A 26724-nucleotide genomic window follows, 5' to 3' on the forward strand; every position below is an offset into this window, starting at 1 on the left:
GTTAAGCAAAACTGTGCAGTGCGTTCACAGAGGATCGAAGCGACATTTGCGTCATTCCTATAGCACCATTGAAAAAGTGTACCGCATCCCGCTTGCCGCAGAATGCAAATTATATTTCCACCACCAAGGTATTTCCATCCCGTATCCCGCTTTATTTTAAACCCATCCCGTATACCACCAAGCGCATGCGTGATATGATCATTTCTTTTCTTGGAATTTCGGGCAACACACGAGTGTTTCGTAATTTTCACTTTTCAGTGGTAATTAGCTAATCTTGTATTGTTCGCCTTCTGAGTTCAGAGTAATTTTCAGGTACGATATTCATAAAATTACAAAGCGATGTTTAAATTCAAACTTGAAGCTGTTTGGTTGTGTAATTTCCAGGGCTGGAATTTTCGAAAGCCGTTTAATGCTAACCCAGGATTAAAAGTGAACTGAAATATTAAATTTTTAACATAAAAATGTACTAAATGTTTTTAACTGCTTATGTTTGGTATAGTTCGAGATTATTCAGACTCAAAACTGAAGGACAAACAACATAAACAGGAAGCCTTACCGACACGTCACAAAACTAAACTCAAAATACTCGCCAATCCTGAGTTAGCCCTATCGGGCTTTGAACAAACCGGTGTAGGTCTGTTAAAATGGAAATGACGAAGAATTTCAACAATTCAATGGTGCAAACTGCATTATATTTAGTACCTGACGCAAAGAGTAATTTCACGGACTACTTGCGTGTAGTAGCTTGTAGTGTGTTGAAATGTGAAGTAGAAGTCAAATTTCATCAAAAAGTTCACAAGAAAATGGACTGATGAATATAATTTAAGAGCCGTTGGACGGCTATCTCGACTGGAGTTAAGCAAAATCGTTAAAGGCCTTAGAGAAAGATCAAGTGCAGAGGACAATTTGCTTTTTTCAGTTTCCGCTTGGCACGTCAGATACTATGAAACTGAAATGGCTTTATTTCATGGTTAATTTATGCGAGGAAAACAGCTATAAACAGTGACCGCACACGGACGCCCCTCTTCAGTTTTTCCGAATACTTGAGGAAAGCGGACAACTGTACACAGACTACTGTACACAGACTGCTGCGCAACGGTAAGTTAGTCGTTATTTTCTTTAAAACAATATATAATTTCGGCTTCTGATGAGACAACTGTAGCTTATCTATATTGCTTATTCGAGATACCATAAAACCTGCTCAAAACCATTGTATGGCTTAGTGGTTAAGGCGGGGAGGTCCTAAGTCAAATTTCCCTCCTAGCACTAGTTGCTAGCAGGCTATCGGTGACTTGTTTTAAGAAATGCTTCGTGTCTCTTTTGACAGATCAGTATTAGAATTCCCCAAATTCAGGCTTAAGAATACTCCGTAAGAAACTAAGAACTCAACACCCAAATATTCTATAAATACTAGCCATACTGTATGCCCGCGGGGTGGGGGTGGGGGGGAACACATATAAAATGGACGGGGGTGCTCGTCGGAAATTTAGGAAAGAACCCCTAAGAGATACACGTACCCAAATCATGCTTTGTGGGCGTGGCTTGAATTTTTTTACCCTTAAGAGGTGTCATCCTCCTGGGGCAAGAAACGCTGGCTCACGAAACGGCTGGAAATCGAGCCCACGGCACATCAAAGTAGACAATTTACAACCGCGGGTATTGCACTACCCTGCTGGGGGAGCGAGGTACTGAGGATAACGAGTAGTGAAAGACAAGTTTATGTTACTCGGTCTCTCGAGGCGTAATTCGGGCTCCTCAAGCTCATGTTCGCTCCCAAGTTATCATTTTTAGTAAAACTGTAGCATTCACAGAGGAATCGCAATTTGTTGTTTTAATTCCGCACCTCGCCATTAATTTTTAAATGCGTTCCATGCATCCCGCTTGCTGAAGAGTACTTTGCTTCCGCCAACAAGTTTCAACCAGAGCATCCCGCCAAACCCCTGCGTAATACGTCTTGCAGTATTTCGTAGTTTTCACTTTTAACCTTTTCCAATGTGAACGTAGTACAGTTAATGTGTTTCTTTTCCGGCCTTTATCTAACCAGTTGGGAATAAATATAGCCGAGGCTAATTCAAATAATCGCAAAGTCGAAGCTGTTTCGTTCTGTGATTTTAGGGTGTGTTACAATGAAAATGGGGAAGAACGCATTCGATCAAATCGAGCAACCTACATCAATAAAATGGTAAATTTACGGTCTCTCTTGTCATAAAATTATTATTATAACTTAAGAGACCGAGCAATATCAGTCCTTCTATTAAAACTTGCCTTGTTTGTCTTTAAAGCGTGTCAATCTTAATAGACTATGACAAGAAACTGAAGGTCCATTTCTTATTGATCAGTAACACGCTTAAAAAGGATCAAGTGCAGGTATATATTTTTTGTTTTCGCTTGCCACGTCAGATGCTTTGAAACTGAAATGGTTTTATGGATTGATAACTCATAAGCAATACAGTTATCTGAAGGAAAAACAATCGCTTATCTGCAGTTTTTCTTGAGGAAAGCGGACGGCTGTAGACAGGATACTGAACAATAGTAAGTTATTTAGTCACTAGTATTTTCTTCTTGTTTTCTTTTTTAAAGCAATCTATAATTTCGGCTTCTATAATGCTACTTACCATATCCATCTGGCTTGTTCCAAATATCACGAACTGAAAATTTCCTCGAATAGTTGTATACCCTACTGGTCAAGGCGCGCGGAGGTCTCGGAATAAAGTCTTTTGTTAGCAGTTATTCGCCAGGAGTCTATAGATCCACTCGCATCTCGTTACCCTACCGAGAAGGCCGACACTAAGGATAACGGAAAATAATCAGGAAATTCCGACCGAGTTGATTTTGTGTGACCCCTCAAGGCGTATTTCGAGCTCGTTGATCTGATGTACGCTCCTAAGAGAACAGTTAAGCAAAACTGTCAGGTTGACAGGAAAAGTGCCATTTGTTGTTTTTCACTCAGTATCTCGCCATTCAATTCAAAAACGTGACACGTCCCGATCGAGTGCCGAAGAGTACATATTATGTTTCTACCAACTGAGGTGCGTGTATTAACATCCCGTATCCCGCTATATTCAAACCCCATTCCGCATACCGCCAAGCGCATGCGTGATATGATCATCTGTTTCCTTGGGATTTCGGAAAACAACCAAATTTTCACATTTTCACATTTCAAATGGACGCTTTGTAGCACAGCTATATATCACTCAAATTTGAGTATGCAATCCTTTACCTAGTATCTTTACTTCTACAAAGGTATTGTTACTGTTAATTTGATATTCATAAATTGTTTAGTCCATTTTTAAGAAAACTATTTGCCATCGGATTCATTTACAAACACTTTCTGACACCGTTGAATACCCGCCAAGATGACTTCTATTCCAAATTAAACCGTGATCAGACCTGTTATATTCGAAATCAATGTAGTGAGCATACTGCCCGTAAAAGAAGGCTTGTGGAAGGAGAAATTTCATGCCACTTGCAACGATACTCATTCCTCATTTATTCTTCACGTGTGCTTCTTATAAGTGATATATTCTACCCTTAGAAATGAATTGTCGTTACCGTTAGAATTTTGCGTTTAAATTAAGGTAAAGTTAGGTCTAAGTCGAGTGAAAGTATCTCATCTTACCAGAGCTTATCCTTGTTTACATGGCATGAAGCCACCACAGGTGGCCCAATTTCAGTATATTTGCATCATTATCACTTTACCAGACATATATAAAGTATAAGAGAGCGTAATTACTGATCACCTTCGTTGTAAGAGATCGTATGGAAAATACTGCTGTTGCTGTTAAGTGTACGAAATTGGAAATAAAATGTTTCCCTCTAAACTCACCTAAGTTTGAAATTGAAAAGCTAGAAATAACACGCAATGGCCTCTCACTGTCATTACTTTATTCAAAGTCACCATTTCCAAAGAAGGCAAAAGCTCTTTCGAGTTTTACAAAAAAACCAGCAAAAAAAAACACTATTGGAACACCCTCAATCAGCCATTCCCAAAAAATCAAAGATAAACTTCATTCGCAATGAGCGGAAACGCATCGAAGATAAATGCGCTACTGAAAACGACAACCAAAAAACACCAAAATATGTTTGACGGCATCCTCCATGTCAAGAGTGAATTTCTCTAATTAGCAAACATAAGACGACAAAGGTCGAAAAATCGATTGTTCTCTCTCTTCGTCCACAAATAGCTCTTTTGCTTTGATTTCACACTCTCCTCCTCTTCATTTCGCCGCCTTTTCTGTGTTCCGCCTAAGCTTTCTAGACCTCTGTTTCTCATTTCCACTGCATTTACGTTGTCAACTTTCTGCTTGTCGTTTTCCACGGTGTCTTTAGCTGCAGCGTCTTTTTCGGCTATTTCTTCCATAGCCTTTTTCCACCTCACTCAAATCACATTCAATTCTACTTGCCTTCTCTTCGTCTTTCATCTTTGCTTTAAATTTCTCGTTCAGCAGCGTATATCTTTCTCTAACAGCACGCGCACTGACTTTGAATCGGGGAAGCTTAAGGCCGTTCAGATCGGTTGTTTGGAACTTTTTTTCCCAGATTTGGCCTCTAGGAATGCTTAATTTTTTGTACTTAATTAAAGGGTTCAATGAATACAATTTCTTGACACAAGCAAATGTCATCGGTTACTCCGTCCACTCCATGTTTCATCTGAAAAATCATAATAATATCTAGCTTCAGCAAACTTTTCCTCAAACGAACTCCGGTAAATTATCTAAATTAAATTTCTGGTTTAGCTTTCATTAAGAAGAAAAATGAATTGAGAACAACTTGCTGGACTGTTTTCTTTGAACTCGTTTCCATTTAGGCTTATTTACACACACGAACTTTCGAAGCTGTTTAGGAAGAGAGAGAAACTTCAGTCAGTCAGTTTTCTTCTTTAATTAAATAAATTCTACAACCAATTTACATCTGTCAAAAGCTAGAAAAAATATTGTCACATCATCTATAAATATTCGATAAATTTCCGTGAAATGGCCTTACAAAAAGAAAAATTTACTCACGTTTTAGACACTTCTTCGTTTTGACGTCGCACAAACAACAATTACGGCGGGAAACCTCGCCCAACGGCTACCGGAAATGTGCAAGCAACAGACCAATTTCGACGTATTAAAATTCAGCCTAAAACAATAGACCTCAGTGCGAGGCTCTGGGAAATAACTACAGAGTTTGTGGGGTTTATTCCTTAAAACTTCGTGTTGAGGTCTATTGTGTTAAGCTGAATTTTAATTGATCGAACTTGGTCTATTATTTTCAACTTCCGCTCGCCGTCGTAGGCATCCGCCGCCTTCGTCCATAGTGATGACCACTAGCATGACAATTTGTTGTTCGTCGGCACTCTGCAAGGGTGAGAATCAACGTCTTCTGTATTTGTTTACCCAGTTAGTTCTAAATGCCAAAATTAGGATCTTTTGATGCATGTTTTCATTTTTTTGGTTTTATTTACGTTTGGATGGATATAAATACTTTGTAGAACTTGTAACCAACAGCTCCCGCGATTCGATTCAATACTGATACCGATTGCAAAATTCGAAGTTTCATCAAACGCGCATCCATTCTGTACTTTTTGTTTGGCAGTTCGAACGGCTGCCATCATCCGTTGGAAATATTTCTTAGGCCATTCGAACGGGTAGCATCATCAGTTCGAATGTTTTTCTTTAGTCGTTTGAACGGTATTTGAAACCGTTTTAAACGGCTTTAACATCCTTTCCCCATCCGTTCGCTAGTCCTTCGCTACCCATCTGTTAGCCGTTCGTTTTGACCAATTAACGGATATCTGTTAGTGTACGTTTTCGCGTGAGAGGTCACATTCTATCGTTTTTTATTCGTAATGGTACCTTATTATTTATGCAAGTGAATATATGAAAGCAGGCGCCATAATCGGCGACGGAGACCGTAAGCGCGCGCCATTTCAAGCATTGGGGTTGTCCCTATGATATGGGACAATAATTCTATTTTTAGAACAAATTGCGCCATCGCCTGCGGCACACGCGCGTACATGCTGCGAGGATTTCTGCGGATGTCGCGCGGGGGAAATGGCGTCCGAAATTCCCGAAATCTTTTATGTTTTTGGCCCACAACTCAACGCGTTTACTTCTGTTGCAATTTTGCTTAATTAAGTATTTCCGTCGTAAGCTGCTCCAGTTTGAGTGAAGTAAGACCGTGTCGCTTTTAGGTATGTTCCGCTTTAAGCTTAGATATATCGCTGACCAAGTTGTGATCCGACGGATGCTTCTTTTACATGAGCTGTATATTACCCCACTTTGAATTTCACGTATGTTGAAAATTAACAGCTTTTCCATCACACAGCAAAAAAACTAGCTGGATATAGTGATAAGTTAATAAAGATGGTGAATTTGAAGCTCGGTAATGAAATGTGAAGGTGAATTAATCAACATGACACGAGCGTGGGACAAAGAAAAATTCTGAGTCCCCGACAGGAATCGAACCCATGACCTCCCGAACACCGGGCGGGCGCTCTATCCACTGAGCTACGAGAACTCATGGAGAACAAGGTCATTTAACTGAGTTCATATATGATAGGTGTCCTGCATACTGCTAGGATCAACCGCCCGCCCGGTGTTCGGGAGGTCATGGGTTCGATTCCTGTCGGGGACTCAGAATTTTTCTTTGTCCCACGCTCGTGTCATGTTGATTAATTCACCTTCACACTAGCTGGATATATTTAGATATAGCAGAGCTTCAGGACTTCATGGTTTCCTAGCTCCTCTTACCACACGCTTGCGAAGAATTTGCCAGTCTATCGCGACCGAAAACAAAATAATTGCTAGTTTGAGTTTCGCCTGAATTGTAAGCAACGCTTGATGTTTCATCAAGGCCCAATAACTTTACGTCCGTAGATACCGCTCAGTTTTATTTGTGTAAAAATCCAGTAAATTCTCTGTTGTCGATGAATGAGAGCGCCCGCCGATGCGTGTTTTGTACAGTCAGCAAACATGACAAATTGGACTTCCGCCGCGCCGCACTTTTGTGTGAAAGCGTACATCGAACTCAAACAATAACTCTATAGTTTTAAATATGTTTAAGATTGATAAATGTTTGAAAACATATTAAAAGCTAAGCTGGAAATATGTAAATAAAGCAGAAAAAATCAGCAGTTACAATGACGCTTTCTTTAATCAACTTCGAATAACGATTTCGATTTTGTTGATCGAGTTATCAAAACTCCTTGTCTATTTTCATTTTCGCAGTGTAAAACTTCACTATGCTTATGTTGAAGAAACACACATGGTGTTAGTAGCCTTTTTTGCGTTGGTGAAATTTGTTGCAGCATCTCAGCACAAAAGATAACGAAAGAAGTCTTTGTCAAGATTTGTTGACAGTTGAAAACACCGACTCGGACTTGAAAGTGCACTCGCTGCACTATGCAAATGAGCTACTTGTACGCGTCAGACTTTCCTTTCAAAAACTTTTGCAAACTCGCCAAACAAACAGAAACAATAAGAAACTATCAAAACAGGGTTTGGTTATGATTAAGCATTGTTTGGGGAACTCACAAATTAACTCGATACCAGAGTAACGAGTTTTCTTACATAGCTTGTCTTCATAGAACAAGCGCAAAAGCTTACGCGTACAACTAGCGCGAGTATTCATTCACAGCGCGAAATCGAAGTCATGTTTTCGACCCTGAAAAACTCACCTTTTCCATTAGCTCAGAGCATAAAACTACATATAAGAGCCCTGGTTCTTTTTCCCTGCCTTATTCCCTGCCATCGTTGTGAAAAATCGGCAAGAGCATCTCGCAACTCTCACCATTTGATCAGGCAACGTGACAACATCCACGCGAGAACCCCCGACATGTGCGTGGATCCGCGCGGATATATGACGTCAGGATGGCGCAATTTGTTCTAAAAATAGAAAAATTGTCCCATATCATAGGTGCGCGCGGATCCCAAGACTTACGGTCTCCGTCCCCGATTACGGCTCCTGATGAAAGACCATACATTTCACAGTTCAAAGAAGCCGAAGTGCGCCGCAAAGTATGGTGTACACTACACTTGAAAACACGCTTGACCAATTGGAAATGGAAGCCAACCGAATAAATAACTTTATTGAATTTTATTTAATTGCAAGTTAGATGACTTGCTTGAATTTCATTTTCATAGACAGACTAAACCACCGTTTTGCATATCATCCGACACCAAATGCGCTTTTGCAAATTGCAAATCAGCTGCTGTTTCAAGTTTCAGCCAGGTCATTTCTTTGCAACCGAACAACTCTGTGGAACATTGGACGAGTCACACCGAAATGCATTGCCCTCTTTGCCGAAAACCTCGTTGTTGGTTCATTCTAGAGAAATACAGAAGTTGTCGTTTGTGTTGTTTGTGTCTTAAGCAGCAAAGCAAATATATGCATTTCTTCACGATTTTACTGCCGAACAATCGCATTTGTGATATGTATGACTGATTTCACCGCGAAAATGCTTGAATTAATATTATTCGTCATAACGGGGGTAAGCCAAGTTTTCTAAAGTACGACTCGAGATTTTCAAGTGCAATAGAGTCAAGTGCTTACTTGAAACTAACTTAACTTCTAGCGTGAAGCCAAGTAATGACGCAAACGTACTGATCTTGGGCCACCTGTGAAGCGTTTAGGGGTACTTATTTCTGCTCCCACCTCCTTCCTCCCACCTCCCTACTAGATAGGTTTTATGTTAGTCCATAGCAAGATTACCCACCGGTACACCTTGGTGGGAAAAAAAAAGCAAAGGTATGATATTATTTGACATCTAACAAAAGTTTGATTTTCCAGATCATCTTTTTGCACGGTTAAGAAACCAGGAATCTATGAACAACATAGAAGACATCTTACAAGTCATCTGTATTGGCTTGGCTGTCGCTACTTTCCTTCTCAACACTGGTCGTGGTCTCAAAGCCATTGAGGTCTGCAAAGAATGTTTGATTTTCCTAAATAATGAAGTGCCCAAAAAAGAATACAAATATTTCAATTTAGTTAACATTGCTATATATAGAGCCCTGTTCAGAGCGTACTGTCTTGTGACTGATTATACAAATGCAACAAAATACGGCTGGAAACTTCTTCACATTTATCGCGAGTGTGGCGAAACAACAAATGAAGGGATTATCACGTTAACACTGGCCAACATATGTGAACAGCAATTTAAATACGCAGAAGCAAGAGAACTTTACAAGTGCGAAACGAAAATCGTGAGAATAATAGGAAATAGAAATGAAAAAGCATTCTTTTATGGAAAGATTGGAACCACGTCTTATTGTCTCGGTGAATATGACAAAGCTAAAGAAAACCTTGAGAAAGCACTTGCCATCAGGATAGAAATTGGCGACAGAGCAGGACAAGCAGCAGATTACGGAAACCTAGGAGCTGTGTTTCACTCTCTTGGTGAACATGGCAAAGCTAAAGAATATCTTGAAAAAGCACTTGCCATCAGGATAGAAATTGGTGACAGAGCAGGACAAGCAGCAGATTACGGAAACTTAGGAACTGTCTTTCAATCTCTCTGTGAATATGGCAATGCTAAAGAATATCTTGAGAGAGCACTTGCCATCAGGATAGAAATTGGTGACAGAGCAGGACAAGCAGCAGATTACGGAAACCTAGGAGCTGTGTTTCACTCTCTTGGTGAACATGGCAAAGCTAAAGAATATCTTGAAAAAGCACTTGCCATCAGGATAGAAATTGGTGACAGAGCAGGACAAGCAGCAGATTACGGAAACTTAGGAACTGTGTTTCAATCTCTCTGTGAATATGGCAATGCTAAAGAATATCTTGAGAGAGCACTTGCCATCAGGATAGAAATTGGTGACAGGGCAGGACAGGCAGCAGATTACGGAAACCTTGGAGCTGTGTTTCACTCTCTTGGTGAACATGACAAAGCTAAAGAATATCTTGAAAAAGCACTTGCCATCAGGATAGAAATTGGTGACAGAGCAGGACAAGCAGCAGATTACGGAAACTTAGGAACTGTCTTTCAATCTCTCTGTGAATATGGCAATGCTAAAGAATATCTTGAGAGAGCACTTGCCATCAGGATAGAAATTGGTGACAGGGCAGGACAGGCAGCAGATTACGGAAACCTAGGAGCTGTGTTTCACTCTCTTGGTGAACATGGCAAAGCTAAAGAATATCTTGAAAAAGCACTTGCCATCAGGATAGAAATTGGTGACAGAGCAGGACAAGCAGCAGATTACGGAAACTTAGGAACTGTCTTTCAATCTCTCTGTGAATATGGCAATGCTAAAGAATATCTTGAGAGAGCACTTGCCATCAGGATAGAAATTGGTGACAGGGCAGGACAAGCAGCAGATTACGGAAACCTAGGAGCTGTGTTTCAATCTCTTGGTGAACATGGCAAAGCTAAAGAATATCTTGAAAAAGCACTTGCCATCAGGATAGAAATTGGTGACAGAGCAGGACAAGCAGCAGATTACGGAAACTTAGGAACTGTGTTTCACTCTCTTTGTGAATATGGCAATGCTACAGAATATCTTGAGAAAGCACTTGCCATCAGCATAGAAATTGGCGACAGAAAAAGTCAAGCTTCATGTTACGGCAACTTAGGAACTGTGTTTCAATCTCTTGGTGAATATGGCAATGCTAAAGAATATCTTGAGAAAGCACTTGCCATCAGGATAGAAATTGGCGACAGAGCAGGACAAGCAGCAGATTACGGAAACTTAGGAACTGTGTTTCACTCTCTTTGTGAATATGGCAAAGCTAGAGAATATCTTGAGAAGTCAGCAGCGATCAGGATAGAAATTGGTGACAGAAAAGGAGAAGCAAGCTGTTACGGCAACTTGGGACCTGTGTTTAAATCTCTTGGTGAATATGACAATGCTAAGGAATATCTTGAGAAAGCACTTGCCATCAGGATAGAAATTGATGACAGAGCAGGACAAGCAGCAGATAACTGCAACTTAGGAACTGTTTTTCAATCTCTTTGTGAATATGGCAATGCTAAAGAATATCTTGAGAGAGCACTTGCCATCAGGATAGAAATTGGTGACAGGGCAGGACAGGCAGCAGATTACGGAAACCTAGGAGGTGTGTTTCACTCTCTTGGTGAACATGACAAAGCTAAAGAATATCTTGAAAAAGCACTTGCCATCAGGATAGAAATTGGTGACAGAGCAGGACAAGCAGCAGATTACGGAAACTTAGGAACTGTTTTTCAATCTCTCTGTGAATATGGCAATGCTAAAGAATATCTTGAGAGAGCACTTACCATCAGGATAGAAATTGGTGACAGGGCAGGACAGGCAGCAGATTACGGAAACCTAGGAGCTGTGTTTCACTCTCTTGGTGAACATGGCAAAGCTAAAGAATATCTTGAAAAAGCACTTGCCATCAGGATAGAAATTGGTGACAGAGCAGGACAAGCAGCAGATTACGGAAACTTAGGAACTGTCTTTCAATCTCTCTGTGAATATGGCAATGCTAAAGAATATCTTGAGAGAGCACTTGCCATCAGGATAGAAATTGGTGACAGAGCAGGACAAGCAGCAGATTACGGAAACCTTGGAGCTGTGTTTCACTCTCTTGGTGAACATGGCAAAGCTAAAGAATATCTTGAAAAAGCACTTGCCATCAGGATAGAAATTGGTGACAGAGCAGGACAAGCAGCAGATTACGGAAACTTAGGAACTGTGTTTCAATCTCTTTGTGAATATGGCAATGCTACAGACTATCTTGAGAAAGCACTTGCCATCAGCATAGAAATTGGTGACAGAAAAAGTCAAGCTTCATGTTACGGCAACGTAGGAACTGTGTTTCAATCTCTTGGTGAATATGGCAATGGTAAAGAATATCTTGAGAAAGCACTTGCCATCAGGATAGAAATTGGCGACAGAGCAGGACAAGCAGCAGATTACGGAAACTTAGGAACTGTGTTTCACTCTCTTTGTGAATATGGCAAAGCTAGAGAATATCTTGAGAAGTCAGTAGCGATCAGGATAGAAATTGGTGACAGAAAAGGAGAAGCAAGCTGTTACGGCAACTTGGGACCTGTGTTTAAATCTCTTGGTGAATATGACAATGCTAAAAAATATCTTGAGAAAGCACTTGCCATCAGGATAGAAATTGATGACAGAGCGGGACAAGCAGCAGATAACTGCAACTTAGGAACTGTGTTTCAATCTCTTGGTGAATATGGCAATGCTAAAGAATATCTCTAGAAAGTACTTGCCATCAGGATAGAAATTGGTGACAGAGCAGGACAAGCAGCAGATTACGGAAACCTAGGAGGTGTGTTTCAATCTCTTTGTGAATATGGCAATGCTAAAGACTATCTTGAGAAAGCACCTGCCATCAGCATAGAAATTGTTCAAGGTTCAGTTAACGGAAAATTAGGAACTGCGTTTGAATCTCTTTGTGAATATGGCAATGCTAAAGAGTATCTTGAGAAAGCACTTACCATCAGGATAGAAATTGGTGACAGAGCAGGACAAGCAGCAGATTACGGAAACTTAGGAATTGTGTTTCACTCTCTTTGTGAATATGGCGAAGCTAGAGAATATCTTGAGAAGTCAGTAGCGATCAGGATAGAAATTGGTGACAGAAAAGGAGAAGCAAGCTGTTACGGCAACTTGGGAGCTGTGTTTAAATCTGTCGGTGAATATGACAATGCTAAAGAATATCTTGAGAAAGCACTTGCCATCAGGATAGAAGTTGGTGACAGAGCAGGGCAAGCAGCAGATTACTGCAACTTAGGAATTGTGTTTTTCTCTCTTGGTGAGTATGACAAAGCTAAAGATTATTTTGACAAAGCACTTGCCATGAGCAGAGAAACTGGTGATAGAGAAGAAGTCTGCTATAGACGATTAGGAACTTTGTTTCAGTCCCTTGGTGAATATGACAAAGCTGAAGACTATTTTGAGAGAACACTTTCAATTAGTCGAGATATTGGAACCCTTGACAAAGAGATACACTCGCTTTGCAACCTTACAGTAGTGAAGTTATCCCAAGGAAAAATGCAGGAGGCGTTTGACTGTCTGCTCCTGAGTATGGACAAAAGCGAAATTCTGCGTGGTTTTCTAAGAGACAACGATGAATTTAAGATATCCTTTTCAGACGTTCACAATTTTCCCTACCGGAATCTTAGTTTAATGTATTGTTTCTCTGGGAATTCCAACAAAGCCCTTTATGTTCTCGAGCTGGCACGAGCTAGAGCTTCGGCTGACTTGATGACGACTCAGTACTCCATTAAATGGCAAATCTCAGCTAACCCGACGTCATGGTTTGGCATTGAGAATATTTTGAAAAAAGAACGCAATTGTACATGCCTGTACATTTCCTATTATGCTCAATTTGTGTTTCTGTGGATTCTCAAAACAAGCGGTGTTATTCATTTCCGAACAAAAAAGAGTAGACGAAAATATTGCTGGTGCAAGACTACTTGGCAGTGTAGACGAACTCTTTGCTAAAAGCTTTCGAGGTTTTGATATTTCACCCGAGAGAGATTGCGAAGATCGACCTTTAACTGCTATTGGGGAAGATTTAAGTTCACGCTCGGAAGAGGGCCTCGCGTCTTCGCGACCACAAGAGGATGGTAATGAAAGGAGTGAATGCCCCAAATTACCCATTTCTTTGTGTCATAGATTGCTCATCGGTCCCGTAGTGGATTGGCTTGAGCAGCGCGAAATCATCATTGTTCCTGATCGTTCCTTGAACCAACTTCCATTTGCCGCATTAATTGACGAAGACGGAATGTGTTTATCCGAAACATTTAGGATTCGCATCGTTCCTTCTTTGACGACTCTCAAGCTCATCCAGGACATTCCAGCAGACTATCATTATCAGAATGGAGCCCTAATCGTGGGGGATCCAGATGTTGGTAGAGTACGTTACAAGGGAAGAAAACAGAGGTTTTCTAGATTACCCTTCGCAGGAAATGAAGCGGTCATGATTGGGCGACTGCTGGGTGTACAGCCTTTAATAGGAGAGCACGCCACAAAGCAGGCGGTACTTGAAAGGTTACCTTTAGTGGGCCTGGTGCACTTTGCTGCACATGGTGATGCCCAAAGAGGAGAAATTGCTCTTTCACCCATTCGCTCTACTAACAGGATTCCAAAAGAGGAAGATTACCTTTTGACGATGCCTGACATTGCGCAAGTTGAACTGCGAGCTAAACTGGTGGTACTTAGCTGCTGTCATAGTGCACGTGGGCAGATAAGAGCCGAGGGAGTTATTGGAATCGCTCGAGCATTCTTAGGATCTGGTGCACGGTCAGTACTTGTGGCACTTTGGGTAATAAACGACAGTGTTACAGAGCAGCTGATGTGTCGTTTCTACGAACATCTTGTTCTCGGGGAGAGTGCCAGTGAATCTCTTCACCAGGCCATGAAATGGATGAGAGGTAACGGCTTTGTCAAGGTATGCGAATGGGCACCATTTGTGCTGATTGGAGATGATGTAACATTTGAGTTCTGAAAACCCGAACAATAAGAGTAAATTTTCTTGAATACGAAACAATGGACTTTGAACCTGCTTTACAATACAAATTTAAGTTGAGTGATGGGCGGACATCGCAGCCTACTTTAACTGGTTTTAAAGGGTTGGTAAAAACAGTTTCCTTTCAGGCATGATTGCTGATTACTACACTAGCTAATCTTGCTTTGGTTTTTGGTCTAATTTTGTGATCAAACATAATAGTTAGCAGTAGAAGTAGAAGTAGTAGTAGTAGTAGTATTTTTCTCTAAGATATTAGGTTCTCAGCCTCACTGCAAATTCGAGACAACATAAAGTCATGTTTGCATGTATATATGTATATCGTGTTAGCGCAATAGGCCATATTCGTATTTCCTGTGTTAGACTGGAACTAGCTTGGAACTGAGGGGAGTCATTTCAAATGTAAATAACATTAGTCTCTTTTTAATGATGTCCCATTGCAAGCTAATTCCAGTTCATCACCGAGAATACGAATATGGCCTATTTACAACGGGGCTTCACCCATTTGACTATAAGATGGCGAGCTCGATTGTATCTGCTGATTCGCCCTTCGCGAACTATCACAGCTGTTTTAGATCGGAGCTTTCGAATGTTTACATTACTTATAACAACCTTGTCTACCTTGTCTACCAGGTATTGTCCATGCATATTTTTATGAACTACGCACCGTTCACGTTCTTAATGTGTTCCTACCCCTGGCGTGTTGTCCCAATACACAAAAGTTTGAATCAAAGGGACAAGTTAAGGTTTTACAAGAAATAATTCCGTAACAAGAGTGATTTTCAAGACTGTAAAGTAGTAGTAAGTCATCAGTAATGAGTGAGTAATCAGTAGCAGTGACCAATAGCTAATTTCCCGATAAAAGACAATACATTTTATGCAGACAAGTAATAAGAAAATGAAAAATCATCAGCAAGGTGATATCATCTTGAAGTACAACTGAATACTCAGAACTAACATTAACAAAAATGTGTGTTATTGAGTAAAGAGAATTAGTATTTTGGACGGTTAATGTTCCGTATACATGGAGAAAAGTTTCTCTGGTTAAAATATTACCTACCCGCCCCTCCACAAGCCATTTTTTTTTTATCAGGGTCCACATGGTGCGGGTAAACTCCCGCGCAACGAGCTACAGTTGGACCCAGTCACTGGGCGACAACACAGTGATAGTTACCTTTAAAAGACGATTCACTGGAAACCAGTTGTTAGTAAATATATTTTATATTTTAATTTTAGCAGACACGTTCACATTTAAACGAGCCCCAGGCTCACTGGTGAAATGTGTTTAAATAAGGTACTTACGTACTTACTTACTATTGCCAAGCAAAAGTTTTCACTTTTCACACCACACTGGTAAAGGTCAGTTAATACAAACTTTGAGCAATGTACACAGTGTAGGTGAACCTTGATGTCACCTAGAGTCTGTTGTGCTTGTCATTACCATGTAACTTAGTTTAATCACAATGTAAACTTCTCCACCGGTTGTATTATGCAACATTGTAAAGGCTCAACTGATTAGAAATTAAAACAGAAGTATCCTTTGGAAGCATTATCAAGTGCTTTTCATGGGACTTGAAATTTTTTTTTTTTTCGCACACGTCAGCTACACGTAGTTACTTCGAGGTTTGATTGGTCCACAGGATTTTCTGTGTTCTTTATGATTGGCTAGAGTGATTATTTTGATTTTGATTTTACAACACACAATTGAAAACCGCTCTATCGTTATCTTGGTATTCCAAGTGCTCTTTCGTGTTTGAGAGACAGCATATGGTCCTAATTTTAGCCACGTGATTCAGGCGTTATATGGGGCGTGTCCTTTTCTGTGTTGGATGTGTTTTTTTGAAGCGGCTCCACATGTTAACCCTACCCATTGATCTTTCACGACCTGGAGAGGGGTTGGATTTCGCCCACGGAGAGTCAGTGACCTCCGTAACTTAAAAAATATATAAAAAAAGAAAATCGAGCGTACAGGGCTTAAAATACATCCAAAAATTTCTATTCTGAGCTAGTAAATCAGGATGATGACATCATATTACTTGGCAATTACGTCATATTATCCAAAGCAGCCATCTTAGATCCACCATCTTGGATTCTTGGGTTAGAAAACCATATAAAATGACTCGATACAAATCAAAATGAAAAACTTCAAGGTAAATAACATTTTCCAGATAAATTTAATTTAATTTAATTATGCAAATTGAAAAAGTTCTAAACGGAACGCTCTCAGGTTTTAACGAGCAAATTCAGGGCCGGTTTAACGTGTAAATTTCACTCTCATGAAACTTTGCAGCTGTCGTCGAGGAGCTAAAAATGTCAGAACTACGTACCAAAGCTTCCTTAAAAATCCATTCACATCCTGTATTTTGTAAAGCTATTCATCTAAAAATCATTAACGTGAAAACCCATAAAAAAGTCCTGGAAAGAAATGAGCAGATATTAAAAGAAAATATACAACTGCGCAAACCTGTGAAAAAGAGTACCTTACAACATGTTTCCTTCAGTGTTCTATTTGAACGCAAAAAACATTATTGAGGATGGACAAATATCTGTTTCACGGCTCTCTTAAACCCACATATCATGGTGACACTATGGTCACGGTTCAGCATCCACTTTGCCAGAAATTAAATACTCGATTTTGGCAGCGAAGGAAGTCACGTGGAACCAAGCCATTATAGTCAGCCACGGACGTCCATGTGCGCCGTCGAATTCTTCTATCCGGGATCTCACGATCATTACAAGAAGGACAGCAGCTCGAAGAAACTCGATTAACTCTTCACTGTTGTCGTGGTAATCCATAAATGCCACCCTCCCGCCAGAATTGGCAATTGCTGGGTTTTGGGTATCTCGCAGGACTTTATGCATGGCCAAATCTTTCTATCATTTGTAAGAAATGCAGTCGTCCTTTTTGACCCAGATTAGTATGCTGAGCCCAGTATCGAAATTCTGTGAAGATAAGGGTGGAAGTGTTGAATGTGTTTAACAGTGGTTTACACATGTCTAAGATGCCAGCAAGTGGCACATAATCAGCGACTCAATTCGCACAAACTATTTGTATAATTTTGCCTCGCACTCTTTATGTAAATTCATTTTTACACCTTTATTAACTCGCAGAATATGAAAATGGCGTCACGAAGACTCCGAAACGTCGGTTTTTTCGTTAGCTTTACGCATAGCTAAATCCTTATTGATAAAAAAGGAAGGAAATGAAATTTCTGGAACTCACGAAAAAGCGTCATCGTTATTACAATTTGGGATAGCTGCGTTATCCCAAAACATTACAGTCAACAACAGTACGGGTGTAAGCAAACCTGCTATGAACAATAACACACAGGCGGCCCTCCGCAGTTCAGTTTTTTTCTCGAGGACGGCTGTATACAGTCTAGTGCATGCGGTAAGTTAAAGCGGTAAGTTGCTTTAGTCGCTAGTTGTTGCTGGTGTGTTTACAACGTATAATTTCTGCTTCCACGCCACTTGCCATAGCCATCTTGCTTATCCGGGATATAAAACGTCCTCAAATAATTCAGATAGTGGTTAAGGTTCGCGGTGGTCACAGAATTAAAGCCCTTGCTAGGAGTGGGTTAGGAGTCACGTTACCATCCTGTGAGAGGAGGAAACGGAAGATAACGAGCTGAGGAATGGAATCGGAACAGTGTTATTTTGCGTGTAATCTCGAGGCGTATTTCTTGCCACTTGAGCTGATGTAGTCTCTTAAAAGAGAGGATCAGTTAAGCAAAACTGTGTAGTGTGATCACGGAGGATCGAATTAATATTTTCTTCATTCCCATTCCGCCATAAAAACGCTTTCCGCATCCCGGGGGCCGGAGAGTGCAAATTATGTTTCCACCACCAAGGTATTTCCATCCCGTATCCCGTTATATTTTAAACCCATCCCGCATACCACCAAGCCCTTGGGATAATCATTTAGCTGCATTTGCCTTCTTGGAATTTCGGGAAACGCTCGAGCGTTTCGTAATTTTCACTTTTCAGTGGTAAGTAGTTAATCTGGTATTGGTTTCCCGCTCGCCAGTTTAGAGTAATTTCTAACTAGGATATTTACAAATTAAAATCACGAAGCGATGTTTCAACTCAAACTCAAAGCTGTTTGGTTCTGTGATCTCCAGGTCTGTTAAAATGGAATTGGGGAACTGAAGAATATCATCAATTAAATGGTGCAAACTACATTACATTTAGTACCCGACGCAAAGAGTAATTGCACAGACATGCGTGGGTTAAAATGTGAATTGGAAGTTGGATTTCATCGAAACATTCGCAATAAAATGGATTGATGAATATTATTTGAGAGCCGTTGGACGGCTATCTCGTCTGTATTTAGCAAAGACGACAGTTGAAAGGTAAATCGTTAATGGCCTTATGGAAAGATCACGTGTAGAAAAAATTTCTTTTTTCCAGTTTCTGCTTGACACGTCAGATACTGTGAAATTGAAATGTGTGGATAATTTATGCGAGGAACACAGTTATTAACAGTAACACACTGATGCCTCTCTTCAGTTTTTCTTAATGCCTGAGAAAAGCGGATGTGGCTGCTCACAGACTACTACACAGAGGTAAGCTATCCGTTATTTTCTTTACAACAAAGCATAATTTCAGCTTCTAATGATATAACTTATCATGTCCATCTTGCTCATTCCAGATCATGAAAACCTCCGTCAGAAAATTGTGTAGCCTAATGGTTAAGGCGTAAAGAGGTCCTGAATCAAGTTTTCTCGCTCGCACTAATAAGCTAGCAGTCTAATGGTGAGGCGCTGTAGCAAATGCTACGTGCATCTTTTGACAGGTCATTACAATTCCCCACATTCAGGCTTGAGAATTGGCCATAAATCAATAAAATCCAAATGTATACATACTGGCCCTACTCTACGGACGAAAAACAAAACAGTGCAACATTATCACGTATCAATAAACCTTCAATCGTTCGTACACAGCTTGATTTAGCCCTAGTAAAACTTTGTTCGATTTTATCCGAGTAAATAACTCGGGTCTCAACGGCACATCGAACTAGACAATTTACAACCACGGGTATTACATTACCCTGCTTGGTAAGCGAGGAGGATAACGAGTAATAAAAGACCAATTTATGTTGGTTACTCGGCCTCTCGAGGCGCAATTGGTGCTCCTTAAACGTCCATGTCCGCTCCTAAGTAATCATTTTTGTAAAACCGTAGAATTTACCGAGGAATTGCAATTTGCTGTTTTTGTTCCGTACAACGCCTTTAATTTTAATTAAATGCGTTCTACGCGTCTCGCTTGCCGAAGAGTGCATATTATGCTTCGGTCAACAAGTTTAATCTCGCATCGCGCCAAACCTCTGCGTAATACGTCGTGGAGTATTTCGTAGTTTCCACTTTGAACCATTTCCAGTAGAAACTTACTACCGTTAATGTTTCTTTTCCGGTCTTTATCTAACCAGTTGAGAATAAGATATAGCCGAGGCTAATTTAAATAATCGCAAAGTCGAAGCTGTTTGGTTCTGTGATTTCAGGGTGTGTTACAATGAAAATAGGGAAGAACGCATTCGATAAAATCGAGAAAACTACATCAATAAAATGGTAAATTCACGGTCTCTCTTGTCATAAAAGTATTATCATAATAGACCGAGCAATATCAGTCCTTCTACGAAAACTTGCCTCATTTGTCTTTAAAGCGTGTCAATCTTTACAGACTATGACAGGAAACTGAAGGTCGAATTGTTATTGATCAGTAACACACCTTAAAAGGATCAACTGCAGGTATATATTTTTTGTTTTCGCTTGTCACGTCAGATGCTGTGAAACTGAAATGGTTTTATGGATTGATAATTTATACGAGCAGTACAATTATCTGAAGGAAAAACAATCGCTTATCTGTAGTTTTTCTTGAGGAAAACGGACGGCTGCACGCAGGCTACAAAACAATAGTAAGTTATTTAGTCGCTAGTTTTTTCTTCTTGTTTTTTTCTTTTAAAACAATCTATAATTTCGGTTTCTATAATGCCACTTACCATATCCATCTGGCTTGTTCCAAATATCACGAACTGAAAAGTCCTTCGAATAATTGTGTAGCCTACTGGTCAAGGCGCGCGGAGGTCTCGGAATAAAATCTTTTGTTAGCAGTTATTCGCCAGGAGTCTCTAGATCCACTCGCATTTCGTCACCCTACTATGGCCGACACTAAGGATAACGAGGAATAATGAAATTCGACTGAGTTCAATTTCTGTGGCCCCTCGAGGCGTATTTCGAGCTGGTTGATCTGATGTACGTTCCTAAGAGAACAGTTAAACAAAACTGTTAGGTTCATAGGAAAAGTGCGATTTGTTGTTTTTCACACAGTATCTCGCCATTCAATTCAAAAGCGTAACACGTCCCGATCGAGTGCCAAAGAGTGCATATCATGTTTCTACCAACTGAGGTGCGTGTGTTAACATCCCGTATCCCGCTATATTCAAAACCCATCCCGCATACCGCTAAGCGCATGCGTGATATGATCATCTGTTTCCTTGGGATTTCGGAAAACAACCAAATTTTCACATTTTCACATTTCAAATGGGCGCTTTGTAGCTCAGCTATATATCGCTCAAATTTGAGTAATGAATCCTTTACCTAGTATCTCAGTTTACTTCTTCAAAGGTACTGTTACTGTTAATTTGATATTCATAAATTGTTTAGTCCATTTTTAAGAAAATTATTTGCTATCGGATTCATTTACTAACACTTTCTGACACCGTTTCATACCCGTCAAGATGGCTTCCAAAACCGTGATCAGACCTGGTATATTCGAAATCAATTTTTACGACAAGTGCAGAAATTCTCGCACGCTCATTGGCAACTTTCACAGTCAATAAGCGGACAGAGACATGATTTGACAATTTATGCGATGTGTCAACGAGCGAGTGCGGGTAATTTGACAACTTGATTTCGTAAAAAAACAAATTGGCGTCAGTTTTCCATGCGTCTGTCCTATTATTGACAATGAATTTCTTTATAACATTGGCAAAGTAGCTGTGGATCTACGAGGCGATAGGCGAGTGGATTTGCAGCTACTTTGACAATGTTATGGCGAAATTCATAGTAAATAACAGTACAGACGCATGAAAAGTTGACGTAAAATTTGTTAAGTAGTGAACACACTATAAAAGAAGGCTTGGAAAGAGTAATTTCTTGTCACTTGCAATGACACTTATTCCTCATTTATTCTTCACGTGTGCTTTTTATTTGTTAATGTAAGGTAAGGTTCACTCATGGCTTGAGCAAAAGTTAACGTTGCGTCGCCATTTTCATTGGTAATGTTATAGTCAAAGTATCTCATCTTACCAGAGCTTATCCGTGTTTACATGTCATTAACCCACCACAGGTGGCCCAATTTCAGTATATTTGCATCATTATCTCTTTACGAGACATATAAAAAGTATAAGAGAGCGTGATTAATAATTTACTCATGACCTTCGTTTTAAGAGATCGCACGGAAAATACTGCTATTGCTGTAAATTGGCCATAACACATTTTCCTTTAAACTCATCTAAGGTTGTCTTCTTGTCATTTATTATGATTTTACAGTGTTGTAGGCGTCTTAACGACCGATTAAGGTTTATTTTGCCTTCACTACACAACCAAACACACTCAAAAGTTGAGGCATAGGCGCTTTGGTCAGCCAGGCTTAAGATATGCTTTAATTAAAACAATAAGCTTACAACAAAGTGGATAAGAGAGACATCAAGTAACGTCCTAGATGGGCCAAAGCCGGACACCTAAACCCCAAAACCTCTTGTTAGGAAAAATAAGGACCGTGTGCCCCCGACCAAATGCAGTGGCATCACCTTTGGGATTTTAAGATTGATCTATAAACAACAGAATGAAAGATAAATCAGATAATGCTAATTACACAATAAAAATAGACCTTATGCGAAAGTGATAGTGGCAAGGCTGACCGTAGAATGTCACAAGTTTCAACCGTCTCTTCTTACAAACTTTCTACCCATGAGCCTTCGCGTACTACGCTCGCACCCAGTTCTCTGTTCCGTGTCGGCAAAATATCAATTTATGTCAATACCGATTATCACAAATTACATTTTGTGAGTAGGGCGGTTTTCTTCTTTGGGTGCTGCAACAACAGTATTTTCGATACGATCTCGTACAACGAAGGTAATCATTAATCATACAGCCTCTCTTTTACCGTATAAATGTCTCGTAAAGTGACAATGACTCAAACATGCTGAACTTGGGCCACCTGTGAAACGACTAGGGATACTTATTTCTGCTCCCCCTCCTTCCTTCGACCATCCTCCTAGATGGGTTGCATACTAGTCCATAGCAAGATTACGCACCGGCATTAAATTGTCTGGTGCTCAATTGTACCGCTGGTTTGGTAAAGGTACGAAGGTATGATGCTAATTTACATTTAAAAAAAGTCTGATTTTCCAGATCATCTTTTTTCAGGGTTTAGAGACGAGAAAGCTATGAACAGCATGGAAGACATTTTACCAGTCATCTGTATTGGCTTAGCTGTTGCAACTTTTTTTCTCAACACTGGTCGTGGTTTCAAAGCCATTGAGGTCTGCAAAGAATGTTTGATTTTCCTAAATAATGAAGTTCCTGAAAAAGAATACAAATATTTCAATTTAGTTAACATTGTTATACATAAAACCCTGTTCATAGCGTACTCTCTTGTAACTGATTACACAAATACAACAAAATACGGCTGGAAGCTTCTTCACTTTTATCGCGAGTGTGGCGAAACAGCCAAGGAAGGGAATATCACGCTAGCACTGGCCAACATGTGTGAACACCAATTCAAATACGCAGAAGCAAGAGAACTTTACAACAAAGCCATGAAAATCATGAAAGAAATAGGCGATAGAAATGGAGAGGCTTATTCTTCTGGGAAGTTTGGAGCCATGTCTTATCGTCTCTGTGAATATGACGAAGCTAAATTATATCTTGAGAAAGCACTTGGTATAAAAATAGAAATTGGTGACAGACAGGGAGAAGCAACCTGTTACGCAAGCTTAGGAATTGTATCTGAATCTCTTGATGAATATGACAGAGCTAAAGAATATCTCGAGAAAGCACTTGCTATCAGAAAAGAAATTGGTGATAGAAAAGGAGAAGCAACCTGTTACGGTAACTTAGGAGTTGTGTTTCAATCCGTTGATGAATATTACAAAGCTAAAGAATGTCTTCAGAAAGCACTTTCCGTCAGGATAGAAATTGGTGACAGAGAAGGAGAAGCAGCAGATTACGGAAACTTTGGAACTGTGTTTAAATCTCTTGGAGAATATGGCAAAGCTAGAGAATATCTTGAGAAGTCACTAGCCATTAGGATAGAAATTGGTGACAGAATAGGAGAAGCAAGCTGTTACGGAAACTTAGGAGTTGTGTTTCAATCTCTTGGCGAATATGGCAAAGCTAAAGAATATCTTGAGAAAGCACTTGCCATCAGGATCGAAATTGGTGACAGAGGAGGAGAAGCAGCAGATTATTGCAACTTAGCAGCTGTGTTTAAATCTCTTGGTGAATATGGCAAAGCTAGAGAATATCTTGAGAAGTCATTAGCCATTAGGATAGAAACTGGTGACAGAGGAGGAGAAGCAGCGGATTACGGCAACTTAGGAGCTGTGTTTAAATCTCTTGGTGAATATGAACAAGCTAAAGAATATATTGAGAGAGCACTCGCCATCAGAATAGAAATTAGTGACAGAAAAGGAGAAGCAAGCTGTAAAGGAAACTTAGGAATTGTGTTTGAATCTCTTGGTGAATATGGCAAAGCTAATGAATATCTGGAGAACTCACTTGCCATCAGTATAGAAATTGGTGACAGAGAAGGAGAAGCAACCTGTTACGGAAACTTAGGAATTTTGTTTGAATCTCTTGGTGAATATGACAGAGCTAAAGGATATCTGGAGAAAGCAGTTGCCATCAGAAAACAAATTGGTGACAGAGAAGGAGAAGCAGCAGAGTATGGAAACTTAGAAACTGTACTTCAATCTCTCAGTGAATATGACAAAGGCAAAGATTATTTCGAGAGAGCCCTTTCAATTAGTCGAGATATTGGAGACCTTGAAAAAGAGATTGAATCTCTTTGCAACCTTACACAGGTGGAGTTATCCCAAGGGAAGATCCAGGAGGCGTTGGACTATCTGCTCTTGAGTATGGACAAAAGCGAAAGTTTGCGTGGTTTTCTAAGAGACAATGATCAGTTTAAGATATCGTTTTCAGACGTTTACGATTTTTCTTACCAGCAACTTAGTTTACTGTATTGTTCATGTGGAAATCCTGACAATGCCCTTTACGTTCAAGAGTTGGCACGAGCTAGAGCCTTGGCAGACTTGATGACGATTCAATATTCTGTTACATGGGAAATCTCAGCTAACCCGATGTCTTGGTTTGGCATTGCGAATATTATGAAAAAACAAAGTAACTGCACTTGCCTGTACATTTCTTATAATTCTCAATTTGTGTTTTTGTGGATTCTTAAATCAAGCGGTGTCATTCATTTTCGGACAATAAGGGTACACGAGAACATTGCTGGTGCAGGATCACTTGGCAGTTTAGACGAATACTTTGCTAAAAGTTTCCGAGGTTTTGATATTTCACCTGAGGGAGATGGCGAAGATCGATCTTTAAATTGCATGGAGTCAGAACTAAGTTCAAGCCAAGAAGAGGGCCTCGCGTCTTTGCGACTTGAAGAAGATGTAGATGAAAGGAGTGAAAACCCCGAGTCAAGCCTTTCTTTGTATCACAGAATGATTATCGGTCCTGTTGCGGACTTGCTTAAGGAGCGCGAAATCATCATTGTTCCTGATCGCTTCTTGAACCAACTTCCATTTGCCGCATTAATTGATAAAGATGGAAAGTATTTATCCGAAACATTTAGGATCCGCATCGTTCCTTCTTTGACGACTCTCAAGCTCATTCAGGACATTCCAGCAGACTATCATTATCAGAATGGAGCCCTGATCGTAGGAGATCCAGATGTTGGTAGAGTACGTTACAAGGGAAGCAAAACGAAGTCTTCTAGATTACCCTTTGCAGTAAATGAAGCGGCCATGATTGGGTGACTGCTGGGTGTACAGTCTTTGGTAGGAGAGCACGCCACAAAGCAGGCGGTACTTGAAAGGTTACCTTTAGTGGGCCTGGTACACTTCGCTGCACATGGCAATGCCGAAAGAGGAGAAATTGCCCTTTCTCCCGTACGCTCTACTAATAAATTCCAAAAGAGGAAGATTACCTTTTGACGATGCCTGACATTGCGCAAGTTGAACTGCGAGCTAAACTGGTGGTACTTAGCTGCTGTCATAGTGCACGTGGGCAGATAAGAGCTGAGGGAGTTATTGGAATCGCTCGAGCGTTCTTAGGATCTGGTGCACGGTCAATACTGGTGGCTCTTTGGGCAATAAGCGACAGTATTACAGAGCAGCTGATGTGTCGTTTCTACGAGCATCTTGTTCGCGGGGAGAGTGCCAGTGAATCTCTTCACCAGGCCATGAAATGGATGAGAGGTAACGGCTTTGCCAAGGTTCGCGACTGGGCACCATTTGTGCTGATTGGAGATGACGTGACATTTGACTTTGGAAAAGAGGAAAAATACGAGTAGATTTCTTTGAATAAGAAAGCTTATTATTAATTTTAACCTGATCCTGGATTTGAACACAAATTGCCAGATTCTAATCATGGTAACCATTCAGCAATAAGATAACGAGGTAGAGATTTATATCGGCAGATTTGCCCCTGATCTGCTATATAATATATAATAATAATATTACAATCCGAGGACCGTCGAGTTATGGTCGAACTGGCATGACCTAGCTACTGACCGACTTATCAAACAAACAGAAAATCTTTTTATACAAATTTACATACCATAGTTATTCCAGAAGCAAATTATATATACATTTACGTCAGAACGTTTTTCAGAAAACGCGAAATTGAAGCCTTTTTCAGAGATGGATTAGTCTCTAGTGTCGTCTGTTGATCACTACACGGTTTTCTCAAAGCAGAAGAGATTTCATAAAACAGCTTGGTACGAAGGATTAATTTTTTAACTTACCTTCGTGATCCCTTAGTTCCATTAGAAGAATTGCTAGTCCTAAACAGTGCTTTATTGTTGATTAGAATTAGCTGCATGCATCCGACGGGATGGTTGCACCTTGGTTTTCCCGGGAAGCTCATGCAGGTAGTTATTTTTATTTTGTCCTGTTGATAGTAATAATAACGAAAATTTTAAAAGGATGACACATCAGTGTATTAAACACTAGTACTGTTATCAAAGGGGTCCTGTAAAGTCAAC

At 40.1% G+C, this 26724-nt stretch overlaps 1 protein-coding gene and 1 pseudogene across 2 annotated transcripts; both read left to right on the forward strand.

The window, feature by feature from the left end:
* Window positions 1–274: 274 nt before the first annotated feature.
* On the forward strand, window positions 275–26169 carry LOC145491939 (uncharacterized; annotated as a pseudogene). Its single transcript, XR_014049899.1, has 5 exons — window positions 275–1098; window positions 8773–11796; window positions 11917–12296; window positions 12525–12789; window positions 23403–26169. The product of XR_014049899.1 is annotated as an uncharacterized LOC145491939 (transcript).
* On the forward strand, window positions 12781–15194 carry LOC145491945 (tetratricopeptide repeat protein 28-like). The gene has a single exon (XM_081471248.1). The coding sequence runs from the start codon at window positions 13297–13299 to the stop codon at window positions 14425–14427; it is 1131 nt and encodes a 376-aa protein (XP_081327374.1). The 5' UTR covers window positions 12781–13296; the 3' UTR covers window positions 14428–15194.
* Window positions 26170–26724: the final 555 nt, after the last annotated feature.

This window comes from Orbicella franksi, chromosome 7 (assembly GCF_964199315.1).
Source record: "Orbicella franksi chromosome 7, jaOrbFran1.1, whole genome shotgun sequence".
NCBI lineage: Eukaryota > Metazoa > Cnidaria > Anthozoa > Scleractinia > Merulinidae > Orbicella > Orbicella franksi.